This window comes from Sesamum indicum, linkage group LG1 (assembly GCF_026168435.1).
Source record: "Sesamum indicum cultivar Baizhima isolate 11 linkage group LG1, ASM2616843v1, whole genome shotgun sequence".
Lineage (NCBI taxonomy): Eukaryota > Viridiplantae > Streptophyta > Magnoliopsida > Lamiales > Pedaliaceae > Sesamum > Sesamum indicum.
The window spans coordinates 1209699-1233005 of record NC_142657.1 but is presented as its reverse complement, the minus strand read 5'-3'; the positions used below and the strand labels follow the sequence as shown (position 1 = coordinate 1233005).

General features: G+C 35.3%; 3 protein-coding genes, 1 non-coding gene and 1 pseudogene across 4 annotated transcripts; 4 read left to right on the top strand and 1 right to left on the bottom strand.

Annotated features, from left to right (window-relative positions):
* Positions 1-796: 796 nt before the first annotated feature.
* LOC105156072 (CBL-interacting serine/threonine-protein kinase 5 pseudogene) lies at positions 797-2439 on the top strand (annotated as a pseudogene).
* A 4394-nt stretch (positions 2440-6833) lies between these two features.
* On the top strand, positions 6834-8950 carry LOC105156062 (putative WRKY transcription factor 40). The gene is made up of 4 exons (XM_011072097.3): positions 6834-7003; positions 7744-8001; positions 8308-8424; positions 8516-8950. Exons 1-4 carry the CDS (start codon positions 6974-6976, stop codon positions 8915-8917), a joined length of 807 nt encoding a protein of 268 aa, XP_011070399.3. The 5' UTR covers positions 6834-6973; the 3' UTR covers positions 8918-8950.
* Positions 8951-9223: 273 nt separating this feature from the next.
* LOC110011744 (DNA-directed RNA polymerase D subunit 2b-like) lies at positions 9224-10396 on the bottom strand. Its single transcript, XM_020692867.2, has 2 exons — positions 10121-10396; positions 9224-9864 (listed from the first exon to the last, which is right to left on the bottom strand). Exons 1-2 carry the CDS (start codon positions 10354-10356, stop codon positions 9363-9365), a joined length of 738 nt encoding a protein of 245 aa, XP_020548526.2. The 5' UTR covers positions 10357-10396; the 3' UTR covers positions 9224-9362.
* Positions 10397-14598: 4202 nt separating this feature from the next.
* LOC105165589 (plasma membrane ATPase 1-like) lies at positions 14599-22684 on the top strand. The gene is made up of 22 exons (XM_088884283.1): positions 14599-15923; positions 16055-16110; positions 16247-16366; positions 16504-16602; positions 16918-17055; positions 17178-17312; positions 17450-17629; positions 17886-18092; positions 18180-18299; positions 18382-18501; positions 18678-18800; positions 18880-18984; positions 19078-19222; positions 19796-19960; positions 20204-20442; positions 20598-20630; positions 20777-20858; positions 21020-21180; positions 21513-21698; positions 21784-21966; positions 22048-22223; positions 22339-22684. Exons 2-22 carry the CDS (start codon positions 16057-16059, stop codon positions 22433-22435), a joined length of 2868 nt encoding a protein of 955 aa, XP_088740409.1. The 5' UTR covers positions 14599-15923; positions 16055-16056; the 3' UTR covers positions 22436-22684.
* Positions 22685-22698: 14 nt separating this feature from the next.
* TRNAA-AGC (transfer RNA alanine (anticodon AGC)) lies at positions 22699-22771 on the top strand. The gene has a single exon. It is a non-coding gene; the product is annotated as a tRNA-Ala (tRNA).
* Positions 22772-23307: the final 536 nt, after the last annotated feature.

Here is a 23307-nt window from a genome sequence, read left to right as displayed (position 1 = left end):
AATTTATTTCTCATAGAATTGTTCTAAGCTTAATTTTCAATAAATCCTACTCAGATTAATATCAGCTACACGTAATCCAACCTTATATCTTAAGTATTTTATGTTTACCACACCAACATATCAGCTGCTCAGTCAAATATAATCCAAAAAATTTCATTAAACGCCACATATAATATAGTTTATATTAACAGAATGGAAAATTTGCATTTTGATCCCACATATATTATAGGAATTTTTTCAAGTTAGTCTCATTTATTATGATTTTCTTTAGTTGTATCCCGTAAATTAAAAATTTTCTTAATTTCAGTACCCACATGTATTTTTCGTTCAATAATTAACAAAGTCATTAGCAGTCTTATAAAAAATACACATGAAGAGTAAAATTACTTATAAAATACAATGTGATAAAATCGTAAGAAATAAAATTAAATAACAAAAAGCCCTTAAATGTAATTTTCCCTTTAATAGAATAATCATTAAAACATCCTTAATGCAATAAGTGCATCCCATTAAACCACGCAAACATTCATACCTTATACACATTACAAATGAATTATATTTGATAAGTACAAATGTTGTCGTGGGATCCACTAAGCTCCACATAGGTTTCATTTTTTTTAAATAATAACAACAATAGTTTATGCCTTTGACTTTTATATTTTCACCAACTTATCTAAACTCAAAATTTCAGATAATATTAATTATACACATTTAAATCTTATTTTATTTTCGATGGTACCTTATATATATCATTCCCCCCCTACACTAATACGACATTATTTCCCTTTAATTCAACCAAAAACCCAATTCGTATTTGCGACGATTTTTTCCAATATCAAGATTTTAATCATAATTTCTTGATATTGTTGAATTTTTATCCAAGTTTTTTCCCCTAGGATTGAATTATTGCAACATGGGAGAAACGAAGAAAATATTGTTGGGCAAATACGAGATGGGGAGGCTGTTAGGGAAAGGGGCCTTCGCGAAAGTCTACTACGCCAGACATCTCGCGACGGACGAATCCGTCGCGATTAAGGTCATCAAGAAAGACGAGGTGATCAAGGACCAGAGGATGATGGAGCAGATCAAGCGGGAGATCGCCGTCATGCGCCTCGTGCGCCACCCCAACATCGTCGAGCTCAAGGAGGTCATGGCCACCAAATCCAAGATCTTCTTCGTCATGGAGTACGTCCGCGGCGGCGCGCTCTTCTCGAAGGTGGCGCGTGGGCGTTTGAAGGAGGAAGCGGCCCGTAAGTACTTCCAGCAGCTTATCAGTGCCGTCGACTTCTGCCATAGTAGAGGCGTTTTCCACCGCGATCTCAAGCCGGAGAATCTCCTTCTCGATGAGAATGGGGACTTGAAGATCTCCGATTTCGGGCTGTCGGCGTTGTACGAGCATCGTAGTAATGATGGGCTCCTGCATACTCAATGCGGGACGCCGGCGTACATCGCGCCGGAGGTTTTAAGGATGAAGGGCTACGACGGAGCTAAAGCGGATATATGGTCTTGCGGCGTCGTTCTCTACGTTCTTCTGGCGGGGTTTCTCCCATTTCAGGATGAGAATCTCATCGCCATGTGCAACAAGATTTTCAGGGCGGAGTATGATTTGCCGCCGTGGTTTTCGAGCGAATCAAAGCGTTTAATTTCAAAGTTGTTGGTAGCGAATCCGGGTAAACGGATCTCCATTCCGGGCATCATGCGGGTCAAGTGGTTCAACAAAGGGTTTAAAAGACCTAATGCATTCTCCATGCAAGAATCCTTATTCGAGAAATTGGATGAAGACGAGAAGTTTGTACACGACGCGATCAAAAAATCCCCCTCTTCTCCGGCCGTTTTGAATGCTTTCCAATTCATCTCATCCATGTCAACAGGGTTTGACCTGTCAACCATGTTTGAGGCTCATACGAAGGCTGACTCCACATTCACTTCCAGATGTTCGGCTAGGGCAACACTAGGAAAGATCGAAATGGTCGGGAAGATGTTAGGGTTTAAGGTTGCTAGATTGAAGGACTTCAAGTTGAGGTTGTTGGGGACGACGGAGGGCCGAAAGGGGCGGCTCTCAGTCACGGCCGAGGTGTTCAAGGTGGCACCGGAGGTCACGGTGGTGGAGTTGTCGAAATCTTCGGGAGACACGTTGGAGTATATTAAGTTTCGTGAAGAGGATATCAGGCCAGCATTGAAGGACATTGTTTGGACATGGCCAGAAAATAATGTGTTGGAATCGTACCAATGTGATTGAAACTGTATTAAGCAATGATGGGTATTTATTCATTTGTTTGAACTTTTTAATTAGTTAGTACCCTAATTAGGACTACACACATGTTTTTATCTATTTGTCTTGCCCACTAATTCTTTTGGACATTTCCTATTTGATTTGTACTCCATGATTGAGGGTTAATGTATAGCATGATCTCAAATTGGAATTTAATTTATAGACTCCATCGTGTAAAGAATTTAAATTCCTTATGGTTCTGTGAGAAAAATAAAACGCCTTCAATCCAAAATCAAATGATGTCCGTGAAAGAGACAATGAAAGTAGGACCAGGTACATACTAAGAGGGCACAACAACAGAGGGACTTTGACGATCATCCTTCATAGATAACAAAGGGTTAGAAAACAGTATAAGATTTGTTTAACGTCTTGAAAAAGAGGTAATAGGTAACAGATGAATTTTAGTACAAATATTCTTGTCTCTCTCAATTCTGGAGCTTATTCCAACTCGAATTGGAAAATCTTAATGTTTGAATGTTCGAAAGAAGAAGGTGAGGTAGGTCTAAAAGAGTGTAGGGCGTGGAATCCACCCATCAGTTCAGATACGAATAAAAGTGCCATTAATTGCTCACTTTGAAACGACATTCAACTTTTTAGAAGAAAATTCTAGTCGAACCAGATTTGGCTAGACCAAATCAATCTTGAAGTAAATATATCACACTTGTTATATATAATTGATCATTTTTTCTGAATTTTACACCAATAATACGATAAATATATTACACTTATTATATAATTATTTCAAATTTGATGGAATTGAATTCATACTAGAATATCTCGAGTACCAAGGGTTATCCCCATCACCTTGATTAAGAATGCCGGTTGTCGGAAATAAGACATTGCATACTGGGAATAGCCTTAAGTGTCGACTTGTTTAGCAAATTTGAAATGTTTCGAGTTCTTTAATATTGTTGTGTGTCTCGGAAGAAGAAAACGTTCTTAATGGGCTTTCGGAGAAAATTATGATTAGCCCAATAAAAATGGATAAATAAAGGTCCAAAAAAACAAGCACGGTTCTTGTTGGGCCACAATTTTGAATTATTTGCGTTGTTCAGAAAGTTTTGCCCAAATTCAACCCAATAATAGTTAAATTTCACTTTGCGATTTAATTGGATCGGGACAATTTTTGTGGTTTTTAGTATAGAGTCGATCATCTGTACAATTAAATTAGTATTTCATGACAACTTATATATTTTTGTTACAGCTATTTTGCCATAATAAATGTATTGTTTTATAGTGCTAATTATAAAAAATAGAAAAATATGATATATCAGTTAAAATATGTAAAAAATAATCACTTATATGTTTATTTTTAAAAATACAAAAAAATACCAATTTTATTGAATAAAATTGTGAAAAAGCTATTATTTTGAATTAACTATGTAAAAATCTAATCATAATAATATATAATATTAAAAAAATTATTTGAAATAAAATTAGATGATTATGAAAATAAATTGTAACAAAATCATGACATCATCTATTTCAGTAATAACCAAGAATTGCATTTATCAACGGCAAGAAAAAAGAAAAAAAAATAAAAAATTGCCAATAACCAAGAATTAATGAACTAATAGATCTCATTACATGTTTATACATATATATATATATATATTATACAATACCAATAAAAAATGTTGTAATTATTATTATTGTTTTGAATATTAGTTTATGTATATTCTTCTTATTATCGCGGCCTATGCGATTTACTTAAATATAAAATTAAATTTAATTGCTAAAATACGGTCTTTTTTTAATTAGCCCAAGACTAATCCAACCCAATCCACCTTTAGCTTGCTAATTGCGGTACGATTTGAGTTGGATCAATCGGTTAGGGTGGTCGAACGATTTTGTTTAACACCTTTAATTGCAATATTTGGAAAAAAAAAAAATAGTTTTCTTTCATACAATTTATCCTATGGTGTCGTTTTTTGGACAAAATTATGAAATTTATCCTAAATATAATAATAATAATATCATTTTCTGAAAATTAAATTTTCTTGCTCACGTAATTATTGCATGGAAAACTACCTCCCGACGTATATATTAATTTATCCTCGATATGTATTGTCCTCGTCTCAGAACTTTCCTCAAAATTTTCAAACTTCCCCACACGCTACCACTTTGATTTTTCAGTCCATATCTCAATTAATTTGTTAACTTTTTCTTTTTGGCGATTATTTTAGATAGAATTTAATTATTTAAGTGAAGATTGAAAACTAAATCAGAGCACTCAATACCCGATTCAAATCAAATGATAAAAGCTCGTTTAAATTTGATTAAGTACATTTAATACATTAAACTTGAACCCAAATTCTTTTATTTGGTAAGCTTTCAAGCTCGACTGGATTAGTGCAAAAATATCAAATTACTCAAACTCGACTCATGTTTGCTTCAATTAAAGTTCATTCCAACGGTAATTAAATTAAATCCAAACCCATATTTTCGAATTCGATATAAATTCAAATAAGTTTGAATAGTGACGTGTTCGACTGGACTGGTATCATCTATAATTCTAATTTGGTACTGCCAAGTCCCCCTCAAATTATTATTATTTATTTTTTCAAAAAGAAAATCTTATAGAAAGACTTGAATTTAGACAAGTAAAATAGTGTGTAAACGATTTGAGTTCGAATCGAGCTCGACAAAAAATTCTAGCTCGAGCTCGAGTTTTTTTTTTTTTTTTTTACTTATAATTAAAATAATATTTATTTATTATATTAGATTGAAAAGTCCAAATTATTTTTAATAAAAATATATCTTATTTTTTTCAACTATTAGATAATTTAAAAAATAAATAATTAATATAAAATAAAAAATATATAGTAATAATAATGAACTGACTAAGTTGTTAATTAAGTATATTTTTGTATAAAAATTAAATATATAAATAAAAATATCTTATTTTGTCATTAGCTAAAATTTAAAATATACAATATTACTTAATAATCATAAATATGGCTAATTTTGAGAATAAAACTAATATAATATTGAATATGGAGTTAAAAATTTAAAAAGCTCGCGAGCTTAAAAACAAAAGACTTTGAGCTCGAACTCCAAATCGAGCCGACTCACGAGCTGGCTTGACTCGTCCGCCACCCTAAAACAAAGTATGATTAGAAAATATTCTAACATATTTAAATGTTAATGAATAGACTACTGATATGGAAGTTCAAGTTGATCGGCAATTTAATTATACGTATTTATTATAAAGTAAATAATGAGATCCAATCAATTTAAGTACGAATTCATTAATATTAACATAATTATAATTTTTTTCTTTTTATAAAAAAATAATTTTGATTTTTTTTATCTCAATGAAAATATATTAATTAATTCAACTCCTAGTGTGATCTTTAAGATTCAAAGCGGACTAGCGATGAAAACTTTAATAGTTAAGTTAAATAAGTATTATTATATTCTTCATCATCATAATAATAATAATAAAATAAATAATGATTGTTGGTGTGTAGACAGACATTAACTAACTAATACATGTCTTTTTTTCTCTGATGATGATGTGTTCTAACAAGTATATAACGACCACATCGTATGGTGACGTAATGTCCCCTTCTTTTTTCTAGTCAATAACTGACTTCTGTCTGATTGAGTGACCTTCAATTCTCATAACTAATCATATACATATATATATATATTCATAGATACGTACAATCAGATTATATTAATTTTATTTATTATGTGATTGATCATTCCTTTTGAACTATAAATTTATATTACGTGATAAATATATCACACTTATATGTAATTGATTCAAACGAGTCAAAATTTGATATAAATTGTCGAGGGTCGTTGATCCAACAATTCCGAATGTGAATTCTCTAGTGATGAAACCGATTTAAAAAGAAAAGAAATACAAACATAAACAATTATTTGAACAATGACCGTATGACTCAAACAACTTCTTGGATGGATATTCCAACAACATTCGTACAGACTACGTTTCCTCACAATCGTAGGAAACATCATCAGCATTGGAATGGAATTACTTGGCTATTAAGTTTCCTTTAACATATATATGACAACATGAAATTCCATCCACAGTTAAAATCCAGCTCACTAAAATAATGAAATACATCCAACCATTCGAGTTATTACAAGCCCCCCCCCCCCAATCTAATTATTACAATATACTTAGAATTATTACGTACATTTTAATAATAATGTAAGATCTTCAAAGTATATATGACATCACTGTTAAAAAAAATGATTCAATATATATTATAGCGATCGCAACTTAAAATTTATGATTAATCAATACTATCAACTATAGTCAGATAAAATTGAAAAAAATTAAATGAAATCAACTTAAAAAGATATGTACTAGCAGAAATAATAGACACGAAAATTCAGCAAGGACTTTGGTCCAATTAGGACTGAATTTCGTACCACTTTCTTCATATTATTAAAACCATAGACTTGGACTTGACTTGAACAATATATACGTATATATGTACACACACGTATACATGTTTTTCCTCCTTCATCTATATATATATGTAGATGTCTTATTTACTACAGAAATTCCATTCATTCTTCAGTACATATTCTGTTATAATTGTCATGTCCTAAAAATTATTTCATAAGCTTATCTGCAGCAACAGTTCATCAAATGGACAGAAATTGGGTGGCGGTTATGGTTCGACTACTCTTACTATTGACCTCAACACAAACCCCAACTCCATGCACCTCAACCCTACTCTTCAAACTCCGGTACCTCAAATTTTTATTTCTTTTCTTTAATTATTACATTGTTAATTTATGATCATTTAATTCTTAATTAGGTTTTATTAATGTTGGGATGTAATTATGTTCTCATATATATACATTTGTTTTATAAAGGGAAATTTGAAATTTTCGTCCAATAGATTAGGTCTGATGCGTTTTCAATCCCATTGTTTACGGGATTTTTGTTCGAAAATAGTATCATAACTCGCAAAAAGTCATATTTTCAGCCCTCCTGTTAACTTTGGTTAGGAAATTGATGGGAAAAATCACGTGCAAGTCATGTGACTGTTATCTTTTTAAAATGGAGAGAAACGACCACGTGGTTTTTTCCGTCAATTTCCTGATGAAAGTTGGTATGATCAGATACTAAAAGTTATAACTAATAGCAATAATACAATTTAAATTTTTACATCATATAATTGCACAAGCGTTGCTCTACGACACAAATCTTACAATATTTTTCTCCAAAATCTTTCATGATATCGATTTTTATACTGCACATCGATCTGTCGTTCTGTCAAAAGCTGCAGCAAACAGTAACACTGCAACTTAAAATAATGTTAAATTAAGTACAAACATCGCAGTTTTTTATGTAATACCTTCACAAGGTCGTAATTATTGCCACATAAACCAGCAATTATTAATTCAATATGTAAATTGTAAGATTAGAAACTGCTTCAAATTGGTAATGGTAGGAGTTGTAATGTAATAACAATGTGGTGCAGGGTGATGAGATGGTGGAGGAGTTGAATCGAATGAAGTCGGAGAACAAGAAGTTGAGTGATGTGCTGACAATCGTGACCAAAAATTACAATGATTTGATGCAAACAAGGAAGAGGAAGGCTGTCGATCCTGGATACTATAATCATTCGTGTCGTTATTACAGTTGCTGTGATGAAACCTCAGCTGGAACTCTGCCAAAAGTGATCAAATCAAATGTTTCAAGAGTTTATGTACGCATTGATCCATCCGACACTAGCCTAGTAAGTTTTGTATTAATCAACTTTATTTTTTCTTTTCTTCATGGGACAATGTATGATGAAATACACTAGTTAATATAAAATTCAAAAAATGATTAGTATGTTAACAAAGTCATATTAAAGCAAAAGTCGATAGATAATAAATTAGAAACTATTATAAAAATAAATAAATAAACAGTGATGCATGCTTGATGTTTGTAAGTGTATAAAATAAGCATTTAACAACTTATTGTTGTGAATAAGAGTATTTTTTATTTACGACTTCTGTTTTGAACTGTATCAATTAAACTAATTTGTATGCTTTTATAGGTGGTGAAGGACGGATACGGATGGAGAAAGTACGGACAAAAGGTGACAGGAGATAATCCGTCTCCAAGAGCTTATTATAAGTGCTCCTTCGCCCCAGCTTGCCCTGTCAAGAAGAAGGTCCGTCCCCCTCTCCCTCAGACCTACACTATCCTTAATGCATTTTTAGGTCCGACCCTTAATGCAAATTATTGTATATATATGCTTCTAGGTGCAAAGAAGTCTCAACGATCCGTCACTATTAGTAGCCACATACGAAGGACACCACCACCACCACCACCCGTCTCAAGCAAATGTTTCAGCCGTATCACCACCAGGAGGAGCAACCGGGACTTCAACAACCGCTGCCAGGATTACAGGTGAACGCAGAGGCTCTACAGAGAGTCTTGATTTCTTGGATCCCTTAATATGCAGCAAAATTCAGAAGGCCATAGCAGCGATTGAGAGCAGTGAAATGCAGCAGTTTTTGGTAGAAAAAATGGCTTCTTCATTGACAAGGAATCCGGCCTTCATGGCTGCACTGGCTGCGGCCATAACAGGCAGAATACTAGATGAGGTTATATCAGAGGAAAATAAGGATGTTGTGTCGAATTCAAGGGGGTTTTCTGTGTAGATTAATGCATAAAAACATTCAACTTTATTTATGTATTTCATATTCTATATTTAAAATACATACACATACACACCATGTATATAAAATCCGTGTTATGCATATATTTCGAAAAAGTATTTTATATAAATAGCATATTTATATTAATAGAACATAAAACACAGCAACGTTTTAGAAAATAAAATTAAGAAAAATTACAAACTTCCCTTGATTTAAAACAACACACAAATTTGCTACGTCCAGAACCATGTCATGGGGAATATGTTCAAAAGAGATGAGGGACAGCCGTTTGAGATGATGTAAAGACATTCCAGAAAGAAATACATGCAAAGTTAGAAAGTTGGGAAGTCAAGTTGCATCCTATATACACACACCTAGGTAGCTGTAATCGGGACATCTATGCTGGAGAAACAATGAATCAGCAACGTTCACCCTTATCGAGAGCATCTCAACATAGCTCAGTGTCAAACTTGAGAGATATCCCCATGCTGAATAGCTCCTGACACAGTAACTTAGCCCCGTAAGGCACGTTCACCCTCACCACATCTTCCACAGACTCACAGAAACGGCAATAAGGCCCACGTATCTTCCGACCACCAAACACCGGTCGCTGGATTACATTGGCCATGTTCTTGCATTTCCTGCATATATGCATTTGGGATGAATCACTAAGGGTGAAGAGACGTTCGTGTAGGTTGGCTGCTGCACCGTGGGCTATGAGGCAATCTCGCTCCATCTCACCAAACTTGATTCCACCAAAACGTTTCCTGTCGGCCACAGGCTGACGAGTAAGAGGGTGAACTGGCCCGGTATTCCTGAATTTCACTTTGTCTTCGGCCATATGTGTGAGCCGCTGGTAGAATGTCGGTCCCATAAAGATAAGGGACTGGACCTTTTCACCAGTTCGCCCATCGTAAACTCTCTCATCCCCCCATCTCGAAAATCCAAGCCTGATAAGAAGCAACTGTATTATTTTGAGAATAAATCAAGAGACCCTTTTATTACCAAATGTGCTATGTGATAGGAAATGTGCATTATGTTTTCTTCTGGAATAATAACCAACACTAAGATATGAGTGCCGGGATGGTGGGAGAAGGGGGTAAGTGTAATTTTCAAAAGCAAAGTATTTTTTTAATGTGTGAAAATCTCAGGTATGTCAGTGTAGTTTTCCCTTAAAATGTTAAGAGTGTCCACCATAGGAAGAACCTGTGAAGCTGCGCTGTTATATCTTCAATTGATGGGGAGGTAAACGGGGTGGCATATTTTAGACCACCCCCGAGTGCAATCCCTTTGGCCAATGCAGCCTCCAAGAGCTGACCGGGCGTTTGCCTAGAAGGAAATGCATGAGGGTTTATCACAATGTCAGGAACTATTCCTTGTTTAGTGAAAGGGAAGTTTTCCTGGGACTCCAGGAACCCCAGCACACCCTTCTGCCCATGCATGCTAGAAAACTTGTCCCCAAGACATGGAGAACGAACCTGAATAGCCACATATGCAAACATTACAACCAAAAAGAGAACAAGTCAAGTTCGAACGATAAAAAAGAGTAGGAAAATCAAGCACTCAAAAAAATGGAGACGAAATTGGTAGCTCTGTATGCAACACATATTACGTGGTTTTATGTCAAAGTGAAATAGCAGTTAATCTTAACCGAAGCATAAATGAACAATTCTGCTTCCGTCAGAGAGGAGTAAACAGAGGACAACACATGAGACTTTCAATGTCAAAAAAAGTCCTGCACATAAGACTTTTGACATGTTTACTGTAAGAACTTTGCTACTCTTTTACGTACTTGAGATCTTATTCCACTTGGTAATAAAAGCATAGAGTGAAGTTTATCTTTCATATCAATTTTGTTGAGATCTGTGTGTATGAGTAAGTGAATGCTTTTGTGGGAGTGGATACGGTGGCAGATATGAGGACTTTCTGTTAATGCATAGAAGCTTCCATTCGTCATTATTTATTGTTGTTGTTACTTGGGCTTTCTGCCAAGCAAAAGAAAATATCAGCTCAACTGTTATCAATTCTGTGTCCATTGGCTCTAAGGGTTTAGCTATTGCAGGTCAGATATCCTGTTTTCTGCTTACTCCTATGGAGAAGGAAATGGCTAGAGAGGTTTGCATTGCATTTAGGCAAGCTGTAAGTAAATATGACACTTTCTCTGTTCACTTAAGTATTGTCAGAATCACCTCTTTATACTGTGTTACATGGATATAATACTTTAACCATGCTGTTCTATATGCTTGGTCAAAATGTTTATTTCATCAGTCTTAGGCAAATGGTCCGTACTATTCGACAATCAGCCATTATGACAATTTTTTGCCAACATTTTTCTTGTAACTAAGTGACTTGTCAAAAACTTAAGATTTTGTTATTGGGTCTAGCCCATTACTTGATAAGCTCGCATCAAAAAGCATCTCATAGCTTGTGTTGTGTTCAATATATTTAATGTGCTGGGAGGATAGTATAGTATGGTAAAAGTAAGGCAATCTTTCTTTAAAGAGTCTGTGTGGCAGTGCTTGAGTGAATATTATAAAATACGCATGATGTTATTTCAGGTTTGTGGCTTTGATCTATTGCGTTCCTATGTTTGTGATGTCAACGGATGGAGCTTTGTTAAGAATTCTTACAAGTAACATTTCCTTTTGCCTCATTCATTGTCGGATTTCCTGATTTAAATGCAGATATTAGGAGGATGTAGATATTATCTATTAAATGCAGATATTAGGAGGATGCTGCTTGTGTTTTGAGGAAAATGTTTCTTGAAGCAAAAGCACCATCAACAATTCCACCAAATTTAGCTTGGAAGGTGAATGAGCCATCTCAAGGACTAACGCGTCAGGGAAGTGGGATAATTGGGAGATTTGGGCAATCTGAAGAGCTACGTTGTGTGGTTGGCATTATCCGGCAGTAAGATATCACCTTTGTTACCATCTTTATTTAATTTTACATGTTTCTCCCTTGAGAAATCATTCTTTGCTGATACAACTCCAAGACAGAAAGTGAAGTTAAAAGTTACTGAGGAAAAGCTTTTGAATTTGATGTTAAAATATAATGAGGAAAAGTCACTTTAGCTACTCAACCCTGAATCTTTATACTCTTGTTCATCTACAGTTGAAACAAAAGTGAGAAGCATATGGGGTTATCTAAATTTTCCTTTTGTTGACCTGTCTCATTTGAGAGCTACAACTTATTGTTTGAGGAGGATGTGTTGTTGGTCCAATAGAATATTACCTGAAACAAGAGGGGCATTGGGTTCTGAATTATTATTGGTCATGTTCAGGACTTGACAATGAAGCCTTGCCGTACTAGCTTACTGCAACAGTTGGCCTTTTTGCAACTTAGCATCCAACAATCTGCCCTTGAGTACCACCTCCACCCACCCCCAACAGTTTCCCTTTTTGCCATTTGATTGCATCCAGGGGGGGCATTTCTCTGGCATTTATAGCAAGGTTCGACTTAAGCCATTAAAGTGGGTCAAAGTTGCAAAAGATAATTGTGAAGGAGAAGAAGAAAGAGCTGTGGAGGCACTGATGATTCTTAAATATGGTGGTGTTCTTACTCATGCTGGCAGAAAGCAGGTGAAAATTCGGTGGTGTCTTACATGCTTAATCTAGGATTTTGGTTTCTCATAGCTTTTATTATTTTAACAAAGTCTTGCGGTGTATGCATTTGTCTTTTGCTACCAATTCACCCGCACTTAGCGTATCTTGTTTCCTTGAAAGGCTGAAGAACTGGGGAGGTATTTTCGGAACAATATGTATCCAGGTCCAGGTTCGTTATTAGGTGTCAACATCTCCAATCTGCAAGTTGCTTCCTGGTTCTGGCTCTTGATTGCAGTTTCTTTGTTTAGACAACACGCATATCATCTGTGTGGTAAAATGTTTTTGGCATTAGTTCCCTTTATTTGTGGGTAAGAGAAAATGCCAAGAACCCAGGGCTCCTACACCCCACTATAGCAGCAATTGTTTTTGTATCACTTGGTGGCTCCATTTCTTCTAGATAATAGGATAATTCTTCCATATGTCTTTAGATATCACTGAGCAATGCATTTCAATAGCATAATCATTCCACATTGGTGAAATTTTACATTCATTTGTCCTTGCTACTTGTTTCTAAGTTTTTGGTGCTGCCCTTCTCAGGTGAAGGTACTGGCCACAGCACCTATCGTCATGACTTAAAAATATACAGCTCGCGTACAGGTTAAAAATATACAGGTCATGCCAAATTTCACTTCATTTTCTGCTTTGCCTTGAGTTTTTATATTTGGATCCATTATCACATTATAAGCACTAGAATCAAGTAGACAAGATAGGTATTAAAGTTTAGGCATATACGTGTTGGCATTTGATGAATTATGTTTAGATGATACACCTCACTCTTCCACTATAAACCAACAAGATTCTGTGTGTGTGCACTTTCATCAAAATTCATTATAAAGCTCCATATCTATGCAATCCCACCTGCCCCCAATCTTACAAATCTAATTTATGTGTATACATCACGTTTATTATGTTTCTATTTTATCAATATATACCAACACACGGCCGAAATAACACTTTATTTAACAGTTTGAATTTTATTGATTATTTGGATAAAATAACACTATAACGCTTGCAGCATGTCACAAAAGGCATAATTTGAATTTGGATAAATTACAACGACTTTCCCTGATATTTCATATAATTACGAATACCCCCTCATTATTTGAAAATTACTAATACTCCTTAATTTTAATCGCCGTCTAACAATCATCCCAATCTGTTAGGTTTATATCGATTTCTTGTAGTGAACTAACCAAAATGCCCTTGTGGATTAAAAATTATAATTTTATTTTATTTAAATCTTTTTATTTTTTATGGACTAAGTGGATAATTTCTTTTATAAATTTTCCATCCACCCCATTTTGATTTTTTTATAAGTTTTAAAATTTTTTCAAAAAAATTAAAAAAAAAAAACTGTAAGGGCAAAGTTGATAATTTCATACCTCCATTTCATCAGACATCATGGGAGGTATTTATATTTTTTCAAACAACGAGTAGGTATTTATAATTATGCTAAATTTTAGGGCCTTTTTGAACTTTGAAATAATAAATAGAACTAATTTGTTAAGATTTTTAACATATGTTGGGAATTCCGTACTTTTTCTAAATAATTTATAAATTACTAAAAAAATTATCAAATATTTTATTTTTAAAAATCTTATAAGCTCATTCAGACACCTTTGAAGTGATCAAACTGATTGGCTGGAATTTTCATATATGACAAGGAAGAAAAGTTGGGTTGTTATTAAGGAAAAACGCAATCTTAGAAGTACTTAATCCTTAATAAACTATGAAAATCTCGCATTTCCTACCACAGCTAAAAGCTACTATATATATATATATATATATATTGCGAAGTTTCAAGGAAGCATCTTAAAGTGTTAAAAGAGAGAAAAAAAAAAGAAAAAGAAAAAAGGAATAAAGACTATAAAAGATTAAGGGTTTAAATTTAATTTACTTCTACGTAATATTACAAATAAATAAATTACTTCTTCATTAAAAAATAATAGCTATTAACCCCCAGTATTTTTTAAAATAATATAATTTATTTGGATAGTGAGGTAAATTGCTTCATTAAAAAAATCTAGCGGGATGGATAAATTGCTATATTTTTAAAATAAAAAGAGATAAATTACTATTTTTTTTTATTATGAGTAATTTATTCATTTATAATATCGTAGAGAGCAGTGAATTGATTTGATTTTTTTTTGTTTGTTTCCGTTTAAGGATTGTTATCCTGGCAAATGAGTTTGTACCTTTTTTTAGTACTAATCTTATCTCTACAGAAAAAGGTACGATGATGTTTTGGGGACATGATTAGTGAGAAGTGAATTTGAGCTGTTATGTACCCATTTCTTGTAATTGCTATTGCTTTGCAATGTTATATACTTACACCTAAAATATTAGGAAATAATTATTATTAGTCACTTTTTTAGTAGCATTAATCTATAAAACTATATTATTTTAGTAGTACGTTCATTTAAAATCTCGTTTCTCTTTATCCAAAATGATTGGATTATGCGGGTTTTTGGACGAGTTTTTCAAAACATGTTCTATATTAAAGCCTTTGTATATATGCCAGCTAAAATTATTTTGAATAAATTATATTGACACCCTCAAAATTAAATACACATACACAAACATCCCTCATATTTTATAAAATTACAATTACCACTAATATTTACTGACTAAAGTTTACATTATAATTTTTTCCAAAATAAAAAATATTTATATACTTACACCTAATCTCGAAATATAAAAATATAATTAATCCATCTAAAAAATGGTTGGAGCCACCCTGGAGAAATTTACCTAATACTAAATGGTTGATAATTTTAAATTTTTAATGTTTTTTTGGAATTATTTTAATAATCCTATATTAAAAAGTATTTTTAAATTTTATTTTGTGGGATAACGATGAATTTTTAATTCTTTTGATATGGAGTTATTTAATTTTTTTTTTCTAAATTCATTCTTTAGATTATATTTAGTTTGGTGAATTTGAATTTTAGGTAGGAATTTTAAAAATTAATTGCAAATTTCTTTGTATTAAAAAATTTCTTAAATGCATGAAACAAAATAAGGAACCAAAAGTGGTGCAATACTAAAACACAAGTACTTGCCCAAAATCTAAAGAAAAAAGAATAAATATATGTGCGTTTTGCAATTTTGAACAACTTTAGTCCTTAAAATATAATAAACAAAAAATGTTGCACCCGCCAAGTACAAGATCTTCTTAGAGTGGCGCACCTGCTTCATTTTACCGTACACCATCTGATCCCCGCTCCGTTGCCTCTCGTTTACTTCACCTGACGCGCCCTCCCCAGCGGGTGGCGAGTGATTTGGAGGAGTTTGTGAATATATAGGAGAGTGGCAGAGAGCTGCTTCGTCTGCATTCCTAGTCCTACCCCATCTCTGTTTCCGAGCAGGACTGTAACTATAGCCAACTGAGCTTGTTTCTTCTGGTGGGTTCCTTCTTTTATCTTCTTTCGGGACATGTATATATACATGAGTGCTAACTCCTACATATACGTGTCTAAGCGTATGTGAAGAATTTTAGCTGAGGATTTGCTCTGTGTTGTGTGGTTTTGCGTAGAGATGGCGGCCAAGGATGAAGCGATGGAAGCTCTCAAGAGGGAAGCAGTTGATTTGGTATGTGATGCTTTTCTCCAACTTTTGGGTTGGATAGGTTTCTACTCTGTTTTGTTGAGTACTGTGTTCCTCCTCTGTTTTGGATTGAATTTTGCTCTGTAATTTTCGTTGAATTTCGTCTGTCTTGTGTCTGTAGGAGAATATACCGCTCGAAGAGGTGTTTGAGAATCTGCGATGCACGAGAGAGGGGCTTTCGTCGGAAGATGCTAACAGAAGGCTGGAAATTTTTGGCCAGAACAAGCTTGAGGAAAAGGAGGTGAGAGTTTCAGTTTCTTCCTTTTTTTTTTTTCCTCACCTTTCAACTCTACTTTTTGTTTCAAGATTTTTCTTTGTTTATCTTTTGTGTCTGATAATGGTTTTTAACTTTTCGTGAAAATTTGATGGAAATTGCAGGAGAGTAAGATTCTGAAGTTCTTAGGGTTTATGTGGAATCCTCTGTCGTGGGTGATGGAAGCTGCGGCAATTATGGCCATAGCTCTAGCGAACGGAGGAGTAAACTCTAATAACTCCATCTCTTAATTACAGTATTTGTTTTTTCTGGTTTTCCTGCTTCCCACTTCTGCTTTGTCCAATAACTAAAACAAGTACACTATTTTATTCGTTTTTATCTGGGAACTTAAACAAACATTGGATTCTGGCTGTTTGTTTATCTCTATGGCCGTCTTTCTGTATCTGTATCATATTTTAGTCGAACAGAGTCATCAATTTGATGATTACTTGTAATGATTTGAAGAATACTTGTAGGGAACTAGTATCCCTTTCTTCTTTCTTTTTGGTTGTTCTTAAATTTTGGTGTGTGTTCTGCAGGGGAGACCACCAGATTGGCAGGATTTCGTAGGAATCATTACTCTCCTTGTAATAAACTCAACCATAAGTTTCATAGAAGAAAACAATGCTGGAAATGCTGCTGCTGCTCTCATGGCTCGTCTTGCACCCAAAGCAAAGGTGCATAGCTCATTCTAGCTGCAGAGCACATTTATGTGTGATTTTCTGTATTCACATATTATGGAATTGCGCACTTCCAACTTGGGAGACCAGATTACATGCTTAGTAATTGATATCTTTAGGTTCTTCGTGATGGGCACTGGAATGAGGAAGACGCAGCTGTTCTTGTTCCTGGAGACATAATTAGTATAAAGTTGGGCGATATTATTCCTGCTGATGCTCGTCTCCTTGAGGGTGATCCATTAAAGATAGACCAGGTCATCATTTGACTTACATTTTCTTGATTTGGACTGTTTGCTTTCTGCATGTTGTTTTCTTTTGTTTTTCTTTTTATTGTTTCAGTCCTTTTACTTGCTCTGTTCAGCCTGAATTAACTTCCTATTTCCACTTGCAGTCTGCTCTGACGGGGGAATCCCTTCCAGTGACAAAGGGCCCCGGAGATGGTGTATACTCTGGTTCTACTGTCAAACAAGGGGAGATCGAGGCAGTGGTCATTGCAACAGGTGTCCACACCTTCTTTGGCAAGGCTGCCCACCTAGTAGACTCCACCAACCAAGTGGGACATTTTCAGAAGGTGAGCACCAGAGAGACTATGCTCAAATCACTATCATCAGAAGCATTATATTGCTTTGAGATTTTAGGAATTGATTCATTTTGTTTATATGCTCAAACGTTTTTGAATGTATGCCTAATGAACTATAGGTACATGTAAGTATCGGAGTATGTCAGATTAACTGTGGCTTTCTTTCTTGAATTTTATCCTTTTCTGCATTTGATTTTGGAAATACTCTTTTGGTCTCTCACAAACAGTTTTTGTTTGTTTCTTGAAGGTCTTAACTGCTATTGGGAATTTCTGCATATGTTCTATTGCTGTGGGAATGGTCATTGAGATCATTGTAATGTACCCTATTCAACACCGTGATTATCGTCCAGGGATTGACAATTTACTTGTGCTTCTTATTGGAGGAATTCCAATTGCAATGCCAACAGTGTTGTCTGTTACAATGGCAATTGGTTCTCATCGTTTGTCCCAGCAGGTAAGAATTTCTTTATTATTTTGGTTGAAGCTTCTATCTTAGTTTGAAGTTTTCTGCTATTTATGTTTTCTCTTGTTAAACTTTCAGGGGGCCATCACTAAAAGAATGACAGCAATAGAAGAAATGGCTGGCATGGATGTGCTTTGCAGTGATAAAACTGGAACTTTGACATTGAACAAACTAACAGTTGACAAAAATCTTATTGAGGTCGAAAAATAGTCTATAGTTGGTATATAAATTTGAATTTACCTTTTGATCCTGCTTTAACTCTCTGTATTCCTAACTGTAGGTCTTTGTGAAAGGCATTGATGCAGATACTGTTGTATTAATGGCTGCCCAAGCCTCTCGATTGGAAAACCAAGATGCCATTGATGCTGCAATAGTTGGGATGCTGGCTGATCCCAAGGAGGTGTGATGTTTTTAATAACTCTTTTTGCGGTTTGGTCTGTTCCAAACAAAGTTGCATGATTATTCTCAGGAGTTGATGTTATGAAGTACCATAATTAGGCGCACCTTATATTGCGTTCAGTTTGCACTCTTATATATTTAAATTGTGTTTTCACTATGCATATATTCAAACAACAGGCAAGAGCTGGAATTCAGGAGGTTCATTTCTTACCATTCAATCCAACCGATAAGCGGACAGCTTTGACATACATCGACAATGAAGGTAAAATGCATCGAGTCAGCAAAGGTGCCCCTGAACAGGTACATCAAAGTCCTACCAACAGATTGTTGTTTCTGTTGCCAAGTAGTTGTCTTTATCAATTTTGTATTTGGTTTCCAGATATTAAATCTTGCATACAACAAATCTGAGATAGAGCGTAGAGTTCATTCTGTCATCGATAAGTTTGCAGAGCGTGGATTGCGATCACTTGCAGTGGCATACCAGGTGATGTATTTTTGAGTTAATCCCCAGCAGAATTGTATACTAAAGCCAGGTGGGTGGTGGAACTTGTTCTCACAAATGACTTTCTTGACGCAGGAAGTTCCTGAAGGAAGGAAGGAGAGTACTGGAGGTCCATGGAAATTTATAGGACTCATGCCCCTTTTTGATCCTCCTAGACATGACAGTGCTGAGACTATTAGAAGGGCACTGAATCTAGGCGTAAACGTTAAAATGATCACTGGTGAGCATGTTTCATTTGAGTATTTTTGTTGTATCTATTTTGTTAAACCACTTTCCATATGAGAGTTGAAATGAATCTGAACAAAATAATTTAATCACTGTTAAGTACAGGGTACTAATACAACTGCCAAACTCATCTTTGTATTATATCTTTCCTAACTGCTATGTTTTGATTTGCTTCCTCACTTCTATGCTTCTTGTCTTTTAAAGTTAACTGATAAGTGCTTACAATAGTTTTGAGTCCTTTCGACCATAGCAATTAATTGAGATGGTTACTCTTGAATGATCAAAGTTGATACCTTGATTAAAGTTTGCACATTGTATTGTTTGCCGTAGCTAATTTTCTTTTGAGAAGTCCAGGGGAAAAAAGTAGTTCGCTTAATTGGCACTGTAACTTCATGGTATTAAGTTTATGCTTAAGGAGTTTCCAAACTAGATCATGTCTATTTCTTAACGTCAGAAACATAGTTCCTTGTTAAGGTTTTACATACTGGACTTGTATTACTAGTTACTATATCTCTAAACGTGCAACTTCTGTTTTCTCATATTACCAACCTGTTTTACCCCGTGACAGGTGATCAGCTAGCAATAGCGAAGGAAACAGGGCGTCGTTTGGGAATGGGAACCAACATGTATCCTTCATCATCTTTGCTAGGACATGACAAAGATGAGTCCATTGCTGCTTTGCCTATTGATGAGTTAATTGAAAAGGCTGATGGCTTTGCTGGTGTTTTTCCTGGTACGATTAGTATTTCTTCTGTAGCTACCACTGCAATCCTTTATATGGATATATTATTGACATTAACCTGAGGAAAGATTCATAGTCTGCATATCTGGCTTTGGAAGTGGTTGTGATGTTTGTCTGTCAATCAGTTGCATAGATCACCTTTATCAGCAGTTTATTATTATTATTTTTTTACTACTTTATTATTATTATGCTTGATTTATAAGATATTTTAGCAATTTACTTTATGATTTTCAGAGCACAAGTATGAAATTGTCAAGCGTTTGCAAGCTCGGAAACATATATGTGGGATGACTGGTGATGGGGTGAACGATGCCCCTGCTCTTAAGAAGGCTGATATTGGAATAGCTGTTGCAGATGCAACTGATGCTGCTCGAGGTGCATCTGACATTGTCCTGACTGAACCCGGTCTAAGCGTTATCATCAGTGCTGTGCTAACTAGCCGAGCAATCTTTCAAAGAATGAAAAATTACACGGTAAGTCTTCACAGCCCACCTTCCTTCATGGCATGGCTATACTTTTCTTGTATGGGGGTGACAGTGCGCGAACAGAATAACTGAACTCCACGAATGATGGTCCCCCTGCTTTTTTTAGTTGCTTGCTATGCTAACTACTTCCTCTACATGTGCAGATATATGCTGTTTCCATCACAATACGTATTGTGGTAAGCCTGCAAGAGAGTTGTTCATTCTAAATGTCATGCATAACTTTTGTCAAGTTAATTACTGGGACATGATCATGGTATATTCTGTGTTGAACAACTTCTCCATTTTCTTTTCTTGCTGATTATTTAATGTTCCATTTTTACAGCTTGGTTTTATGTTGCTTGCACTCATATGGAAGTTTGACTTCCCGCCATTTATGGTTCTGATTATTGCCATACTAAATGACGGTACGTAGTTGTGCCTGGTTCTGATAGCTAAATATATATTTGTGCTTTTTTCTTGTCTCAGTGACTTTTGCCATCTTGTGCTTAAAGAAAAACACAGGCCTTGTGATAGGCTCTTGTGATGATTAGTGGAAAATTTGAGACACTGGCTCATGGCTTTGCAGGTACCATCATGACAATATCAAAGGATAGGGTGAAACCATCTCCTTTACCAGACAGCTGGAAGCTTTCTGAGATTTTCACAACAGGAATTGTCCTTGGTGGCTACTTAGCAATGATGACAGTCATTTTCTTCTGGGCTGCGTATGATACCGACTTCTTCCCTGTAAGTATTTCTTATTCAATATTAGCTATACATAGGACCATACCTACTCTGCTTAGGGAAGTGGTTATTTTTGGAAAGGTTGTTCATGGTAATGCAAACTTATATATTTTAATACTTCATATTTCATGTTTCCACGATGGGAACTGCATATGGTAGACATTTTTATCTGTATGCATTAGTTTGGACCCTTGATATTAAGTTTGTGTTTGATGCTGTATCATAACTTGTGAATGTGCATTTTCCACATTTATGGCAAGTATGCTTGTAACTTTTACTTTGGTACACGATCAAGAACTCTAGTGACTGTGTTTTGTTGCACTGATATCTTGCAGAGGATATTTGGAGTTGAGTCTCTTGAGAAAACTGTTAACCCTGACTTCAGAAAGCTTGCCTCCGCAATATATTTGCAAGTGAGTATAATCAGCCAGGCTCTCATATTTGTGACAAGGTCGAGAAGTTGGTCTTTTGTTGAGCGTCCAGGGCTTCTTCTTGTGGGGGCTTTCCTCATTGCGCAGCTTGTAAGCAAACTATACTCTGCTTTTGTTCTTATTGGAAAGCTACCAACTATCCTATACTTATGTCAACACTTATGTTTGATTGCAGATTGCTACCCTGATTTCGGTGTACGCAAACTGGAGCTTTGCTGCAATAGAAGGGATAGGCTGGGGTTGGGCTGGAGTTATTTGGCTCTACAATATCATATTCTACTTCCCACTTGATTTAATCAAATTCTTCATCAGATACGCATTGAGTGGAAGGGCTTGGGATCTTGTTATTGAGCAGAGGGTATAAAAACTACCAGTTCATTTCCACTATGCATATTTATGAAGCTTTCGTTTAATCCTTCTTGTGATGTCCACTTGGCAGATTGCCTTCACAAGGAAAAAGGATTTTGGTAAGGAAGACCGGGAACTTAAATGGGCACAAGCGCAAAGGACACTCCACGGGCTTCATCCACCTCAGACACAGTTTGGTGAACGTAATAATTACAATGAACTTAATCAGATAGCTGAAGAGGCTAAACGACGAGCTGAGATGGCAAGGTATAAACAAATCCCAATTCGATTATCAAACTTTCATCATTTCTAGACAACATCGTATACAATTTTCAGCCCATACAAATTGTCATGTTCTTAAAGCTGTTTATCCTTGCTGCAGGCTCAGAGAGTTGCATACATTGAAAGGCCATGTTGAATCTGTTATAAAGATGAAGAATCTTGACATAGACACAATTCAGCAATCATACACGGTCTAAGAGCTCTGAGTGCTTTTAAGATATAATCTAGGCTTCATTGGTTGTGCTCCCTTTCCGTCGAGCTCTGAGATACCAGTCCGTCTCCTCCACCGTTTTTTGTCTTTTCTTTTAAAGGGGTTGGGGGTCGACAAAAGCACAAGTTAGGGAATGGAAGGGGGCTGCGTAGCTCCTACGGACAATGCCTACATGTATACCACAAAATATTTTTGTTTTATAGGTAATATAAGATAGAATATGTTATTTTGGGAATGCGTGACATGCACGGGGATGTAGCTCAGATGGTAGAGCGCTCGCTTAGCATGCGAGAGGTACGGGGATCGATACCCCGCATCTCCACATCTTTGGGTGATTTTTGTATTTTGGAGTTTCTTATCCAAAAATCTTGAGCATGGGTTTGGCCGTCTCTGGTTATCTGGTCCTCATCCTCCAAGATTTAATCACACAACTTAGAAAAGCACAGATTCCGTGAGTGATTTACCACGCGAATGCAGCCTTCTTATACACACAGAAAACGGGGCTGGAGGATAATAAATGACTTGCTGGCATTAATCATTATTATTATGTTTATGCCTCCAATGTGGGGTTATAGCTTCATGAGTAATGGTGAGTGAGCAAGATTTTCCTTGTTCATAAAGAAGCAAATTTTAAATGAGCGGGATCTGCACTACAAATATTCAAATATGACCTTTACACTCCCGGATCCAGTCACATATCAATTGTTAAGTTTCTCCTACATAAAAGATCAGATGCATTTGAGAATGGTGGATTGGTTCTCGCCATTAGGATTTCCTCATCCAGACCACAACCACTGCCAAAGATAAATGGCCACTCTAAAATGTTGTCTTCATAAAGAAAGTAAATAGATCTACTCG

Bases quoted from the DNA above. Each gene is read 5' to 3' on its own strand.
- LOC105156062 (XM_011072097.3), top strand. From the start codon at position 6,974: ATGCACCTCAACCCTACTCTTCAAACTCCG. The intron at 8,002-8,307 runs GTAAGTTTTGTA...ATGCTTTTATAG, and splicing joins ATCCATCCGACACTAGCCTA to GTGGTGAAGGACGGATACGG. The intron at 8,425-8,515 runs GTCCGTCCCCCT...ATATGCTTCTAG, and splicing joins CTTGCCCTGTCAAGAAGAAG to GTGCAAAGAAGTCTCAACGA.
- LOC110011744 (XM_020692867.2), bottom strand. From the start codon at position 10,356: ATGCATGGGCAGAAGGGTGTGCTGGGGTTCCTGGAGTCCCAGGAAAAC. The intron at 9,865-10,120 runs GTTCTTCCTATG...GCTTCTTATCAG, and splicing joins ATAACAGCGCAGCTTCACAG to GCTTGGATTTTCGAGATGGG.
- LOC105165589 (XM_088884283.1), top strand. From the start codon at position 16,057: ATGGCGGCCAAGGATGAAGCGATGGAAGCTCTCAAGAGGGAAGCAGTT. The intron at 18,093-18,179 runs GTAAGAATTTCT...TTAAACTTTCAG, and splicing joins CTCATCGTTTGTCCCAGCAG to GGGGCCATCACTAAAAGAAT. The intron at 20,443-20,597 runs GTAAGTCTTCAC...CTACATGTGCAG, and splicing joins AAAGAATGAAAAATTACACG to ATATATGCTGTTTCCATCAC.